This window comes from Notolepis coatsorum (assembly GCF_963971535.1).
Source record: "Notolepis coatsorum genome assembly, chromosome: 1".
Taxonomy (NCBI): Eukaryota; Metazoa; Chordata; class Actinopteri; order Aulopiformes; family Paralepididae; genus Notolepis; species Notolepis coatsorum.
In genome coordinates, this window is record NC_140165.1 from 75,506,917 (window position 1) to 75,513,568 (window position 6,652).

The following is a 6,652-nucleotide window of genomic DNA, read 5'->3' on the forward strand; positions in this document are numbered from 1 at the left end:
TTTCAACCAAAAATGCTTAAACAATAATGTTAGTGATAGAAGGGAACTCATTTTGTGCAAAAATGGAAAGCTTCACGAGGCAGAATTGTTACAATAGCCGATAATCCATTTTCTTAATGATAAATCCCTATACGGGTAGACTGGGCGGGAAACTAAAGTGACGTCAGACAGACTACACCTCCCTATGTATGGGTTAGAGTAGACTACCATGTATAGCCCAGGTGAGATTAGGTTACGTTTATTTATCTTCTACCCAGGGACAGTGCACATTAATCTTCAGTTTCCACATCAATGTAAATGTGCCAGAATTAGCCTACAATGCATGTCTTTATGGTGTGGGAGGAAACCAGCGCAAACATGCAAACTCCACACAGAAAGGCCCTCTGCTGGGGTTCGAACCAAGGGCCGTCTTGCTGTGAGGCAGCAGTGCCGACCACTGTTGCCACCATGCCCTGTGACATGCATAAAGATGCTAGGGCCCTGGTCATGGTCGGGAAGGTTCATTTTAAAATGCATTCCATTACACATTACTGATTACCCACGAACAATGATTGTAAATAGTAACATGACCCATTGGATTACTTCAAAACAGTAGGCTAATGTAACCCGATTACATTTGATTATTTTAGGATCACTTTAGCATCTGACAATTTGCAGAGTTGTCATTTGAATACATGCCATTATCAAGTCTACAATCATGATTAAGAGTATATTAAGTAGGGCATGACGTTTCGTCATCAGAATTCCTTTCCCCCTTTGAAATATGCTTCCAAGTAACCCATCAAGTAATTACCATTTTCCATAAAACATTTTCAAAAGTATCTAATCTGTAATTACAGTTTATCATCATTTAGATAGTTTCCCCAATTAAATTACTGTAATTCAGTTATGTGTAATCTGTTACTACCCAGCATAATCAGAATCAGCTCCGCCCACTTTCACAAATCGCATTAAAACACTATTTGGAAGTAGACATTTTGCGAATGGGTGGCATGGTTAAAAACAGGACTGCTGGCTACCGAATATACACCCTGGCAATGAAAATCACGGTTTTCTACTGCCCCCTAGTGTACACACCGATTACAACACCTAAAAGAAACAGTCATATCTTTTCAAGTTTCTTTTTATTTCTATGTCACATTGTTCTTTCTCACTAAAGAAACACACCCTTGACAAGAAAAACTGAAGTTGCTGAGCTGGCCCTCTGGGTTTAAAGGTGCACTCAGTGAGACTTTCGATAATTTGGTATTAGGACCGTGTGGTAGACACTCAACGTCTTACAGTTATGTGGAATAAGACATAACACTGCTTCTGGTAATCTATATTATTAAATATTATTTGAATGCTATACTCTTGGAAGAATAGCCAAATAAGGATAAAAAAAACTAAACGAGTACATGATCCAATGTTTTGAGTGTATGCGCAGACCTCACCTCCATAGCCTGTCTTACTGTTACTGAGTGCACCTTTAAAATACAAAAAGAAATGTGTGCATTAATGTTTGTCCCAGCCGAGACATCGTATTACTTCAGGGTTTGACATGGAAAGAACAGCAGTACTAATTTACACTATTCCTAAAGTCAACACCTTCAATTGTCCTTACTGTAAACATACATGTGTTAAGAGGATGTATGCAAATTGAAACCCTAACCACTAGTTCCCACCGGATTCACGACATGCAAACTTAAAAAGGAGCATGCGGACATTAGGGATGCACAGATCCAACTTTTTCAGTCCCGATACCGATACCTGGGCTTTGGGTATCGGCCGATACCGAGTACCGATCCGATACCCATTGTTCAATTAATAAACTGTATGCCTCACTGTGTGGAAGAGACTGGGATCATTCTTTTGTGCAAGGCAACATCAGGCTTGACTTAAAACATTACTTTCCTAACTTAGTGAAACTAAATTTAACAAATTAACACAGATATATAATTTAAATGTATCATCTATACATATATATATTTTTGTAATACAATTAATTGAATAAAGCATACTTTTTTTTTGTCTCCAATACACAATCTAGCTATTTTAGCCATATCGGGGCCGATATCGGATCAGTGCATCCTTAGCCAACATTATGGGAAATTAGTTTACCGTCTTCTACAGAGTCAGACAAAAAGATTTTCTCTCTGTGCGTTCAGTAGAAAGCTATCCAGCTGCAAGCTAGCCTAACATAGCACAAATGAATGGAAGTGTATACGGACCACTAGCCTAGCTTAAGATTCCAGGGGAGGTGTTTTGGCTTGCAGCCGGATAGCTTTCTACTGAACGCATAGAGAGGAAATTGGCATCCATCTTCCTGTCCAACTATGGCTTTTGCCATAATGTTGGTGTGTTCCTTTAAGAGGGTGAGCGCTAATTGGAACTGTAACCACTAGTTCCCACTGGACACACAACATGCAAACATAAGACATCATAAAAGAACATCTAAAAGTAACACTAACATTTTGGGAAATACACTTATTTGCCATCTCCCCCGGAGTCAGACAAGACCCATATCAATTTATTCTCCGAGCGTCCGTTTTTGAGTTGCATTTCTTCACTTTTGATGGAGCTAGGCTAGCTGCTCCCTACTGCTTCCAGTCCTTGTGCTAAGCTAGGCTAACTGCTCCCTACTGCTTCCAGTCCTTGTGCTAAGCTAGGCTAGCTGCTCCCTACTGCTTCCAGTCCTTGTGCTAAGCTAGGCTAGCATGCACCCCTCTCTGGGGCTACTGGACACACGACAACAGATGAAACTGGTATTGATCTTCTTGTCCGACTTTTCGGTAAGATGGTAAATAAGTGCATTTCCCAAAATGTTGGGAATGTTCCTTTAACAAAACAAAAAAAATTCACAATTGACAAAATCAGGCGATGGAGCTCAGAACACAACACATACCAACCACCCGTGGTTGTTGTTGATCCATTCACCTATGGAGTCCATAGCATTCACACGTTACCGGTCGTCACCGATACAACAGTCCACCCAACGACATGTTCTTAATCCCACCACTTCACGTCCTCGCTTTAAGTTCACCATTGTCCATTGGCTTTAAAATACACCAAGAAAGACAAGAGACGGTTGATGAAGACGGTCGAGGGGTAAGCCAGGTGGCGTCTAGTTTTTTACCAACCATTTCCAGTTCCGCGTTCGCGTTCTGCGATCCGATTGGCCACTGACGTTTCTGGTCGTGTGACATCTGCACCAATCGTGTGACGCCTGTTTCTATCACCGGTTAAGCTTAGGCGACTCTTTCGCAGTTGGTTAAGGTTAGAGTTTGTCTTAGAGCAGGGCGATAGAACACCAGCCCTGATTCCAAACTCTAACTTTAACCAACTTTGAAAGAGTCGCCTAAGCTTAACCAGTGATAAACTAGGCGTTAGGTAGTTTGCAGGCTGTTAGAGGCGGAAATGGGCACAGATACAGGCGTCATGCGATTGGGCGCACATGTCACATGACCAGAAACGTCAGTGGCCAATCAGATCGCACCAGAAACGTCAGTGGCCAATCAGATCGCGGAACTGGAAATGCGTTGGTAAATGAACAGACGCGGCCTGGTCACTGGGGGTCGGGGTAGAAGACCTTGATGTGGATGGCAGAGTTGTTCCGCGTGCGCGTCAGGGGCTCTCCGGCCTCGTCCGGGTCCTCGGGCTCCAAGTCGTCCACCAGCTCCACCGTGGAGGTGTTGGCCGCCAGCTGCAGCGCCCCCTGGCTGCTGGCCTGGAGCTGCAGGGCGATGTTGATGGCTCTGTTGATGGCCAGGCCCAGGCCGTGGATGCAGATCTCCCGGTGGCCGCCGCCCTCCAGCAGCTTCTGACAGCGCATCAGCTGCGCCCGGAAGTCCGTCTTCATGTTGACGTAGACGTCGTTGCGCCGCTTGGGCAGCTTGCGGGGAAGGCGTTTGCGGAGGGTGTACTCCACCGGGTCCATCTCCACGACTGGCGAGCCGGCGTCGGCCGGGGCGGGAGTCCCCTGGGGCATTTGGGGGACGGAGACGGTGACCGGAGTGCTGCGTGGTTCCGTCATACGTCTCTCCCTCTCTCTCTGTGTGTAATAGAAGCTTGAGCACTGGGGCTGCGGAAGGTCAGAACACATGGGTGAGTAACGTATCCGCACCGAACCGGTTCAGTACGCGCTGTGTACCAAACAAATACAACGTTACTACTAGGGCTGCACGATTAATCGATTTTAAATCGAAAGAATGATGCAATTATCAAATCGCAAAAAAAATAAAATAATCGCACTTTTTTTTACATTTATTTAACCAGGAAGTCCCATTGAGATACAACATCGGTTTGGGAGAGGGAGGTAAGGGGTTTTAGATTGTGTGTTGTGAAGTTTAGACTTCAGAGAGGGAGAGTAAAGTACAGAAAAAAAAGGTACCTTTGGGTACCGGTATCGATTCCCAGGTAAAAAGAAACATTTTCAGGCTCGGTGTCCCGAACAGACCCACAGCGTAGGCCAGATGCAAGCCGCATTTTACAATAAACCTCTGTGGGGCTGCTTAAAAATATATATATTATAATCGCAATCGCAATATCTGTCAGAAAAATCGCAATTAGATTATTTCCCAAAATCGTGCAGCCCTAGTTACTACCATCAACTACACTCACAGCACACACATAATAATAATTAATTTAATTTATATAGCGCTTCTCAGTAACCCGAAGTCGCTGACAGTAGTCGGGAGCAAGAGTACAAACAAAGAAACGAAAGCAAAGAAACAAAAACAAAAGGAACATGAGACCATGGGGGGAACAGGGGAGACAGCATGAAAGCACAAAAAAGACTGGAGACAGACATCAATCAGGTTGGAGGGGGGGTTTAAAGGTGGGGGGGGGGGGGGGGGGGGTTGAAGGCAAGGGAGAACAGGTGGGTTTTGAGGCGAGCTTTGAAGGTGGAGAGTGTAGGGGAGTCTCTGATGGACTTCCAGAGTCGGGGGGCAGTACGAGAGAAGGCCCGATCTCCGAAGTTTTTAAGCTTGGATGTCGGGACAGTGAGGGAGGCATGACACGCACTTTAAATAAACACTCACCGTAGCACCCACTTTATATTTATTGGTAAAGAGATTTGCACTACAATTCATACCTCATTGCACCTTACCTAAGTTGTACCTCATCCCATTTCTGCATTGTACTGTATACTGTACTGCAACTCACCGTTACTCTGTATTGTACGTATGTATATTGACTGAACACTTTTTGCTTACGTACTTTTGACTTTCTACTTTTCATCTATTTTTATCTAGCACTCTCCCAGGAGCTCATAACAGGAAAAAAAGCATTTGATAGAAAAGTATTCTCTATTTTTTTTTAATGACAACTAATAAAGAAACTTGAAACTCACTTTAACCACGTGCAGCACTTTTTTTTTAACATGCAGAATTTTATTTAACCGATCATGTACAAGAACACTGTTCTTTTGTGTACCGTTACACCCCTAGACTGAGTGATCAGAAGTGCATCAAACATGCACACATACATTCATGTGCACGCCTCCGTATGTGTGTGTGTGTGTCTCTCACACACACTGCAAATAAGATATTCCCTTGGGGAAATTCGGGGGGCATAGCAGCATAGGGGAGGGGTGGTACAGGTATGGGCAGGGTTAGATTGATGAAAAAATGTTATTAACAGATTGCAGAATGGTTACAATACAGTACGGCTCAATACACACAATCGTTAAGGGGATGGGTCCCCCATTTTCAATGCATCATAACATATTTGACATACAGGTAGACAGTACTGCTACATCTAGACATTTATGACATACCAGATCTACAAATATACAGTACTGTTTGAGTACAAAAAGAGGGTAACAGTAAGTAGTAATTCATAGAAATAGTAGTAAATACCAATTCATCATACATCTATGAATGACTGGGCTGTTTATTTTTTTTAGCCATGTGGCTGTCTGATGTGAAACAACATCAACCATGCAGGTGCATAACGTTAGTGACTGGGCGACTGACCTGCTACTAGCTGATTGATTGAAAATGTTATTAACAGATTGCAGAATGGGTACAGTACAGTACAGCTCAATACACACAATTGTTAAGGGGATGCAGACCTGAGAAAGACTCGTCTTGTTTACATCAGGGTCCCCCATTTTCAATTCATCATAACATACAGATAGACAGTACTGTTACATCTGTGACATATACGATATGCAAATATACTGTTACCCATATATCCTAACAGCTCTTCTTCGAACAATACAATTAGGATGCTTTACCTTGCCGATGTGAAGTGAAATTCACGTATTTTGTCGTCTGTATCGCCCAGCAATCCTCCAGGTTGGAAGGTGGAGCGACCTGCCTGTTGTAGTTTCAGTACCAGATAAACCTGCGAGGTCGCTCTTTAATGACCTGGAAGCAGTCCCCCCCGGATACATAATGACCCGGAAGCACCCCCCCTCTTTGGTACTTAATGACCGGAAGCACATAAGAGCCACATTTATTTCTAATTTTATTTTTATTATTTTACTTTCTTGTTTGCCTGTCTCTTGTGCTGTTATTATTGTAGTTGTCACTGTTATTATTATTATTATTATTATTATTATTATTATTATTATTATTATTATTATTATTATTATTATTATTATTATTATTATTATTATTATTATTATTATTATTATTATTATTATTATTATTATTGTTAATGTTAT

At 42.6% G+C, this 6,652-nt stretch overlaps 1 protein-coding gene across 1 annotated transcript; it reads right to left on the bottom strand.

Annotated features, from left to right (window-relative positions):
* Window positions 1-1,107: 1,107 nt before the first annotated feature.
* On the bottom strand, window positions 1,108-6,334 carry pop7 (POP7 homolog, ribonuclease P/MRP subunit). The gene is made up of 2 exons (XM_084329585.1): window positions 6,221-6,334; window positions 1,108-4,060 (listed from the first exon to the last, which is right to left on the bottom strand). The coding sequence occupies exon 2, from the start codon at window positions 4,010-4,012 to the stop codon at window positions 3,545-3,547; it is 468 nt and encodes a 155-aa protein (XP_084185711.1). The 5' UTR covers window positions 4,013-4,060; window positions 6,221-6,334; the 3' UTR covers window positions 1,108-3,544.
* Window positions 6,335-6,652: the final 318 nt, after the last annotated feature.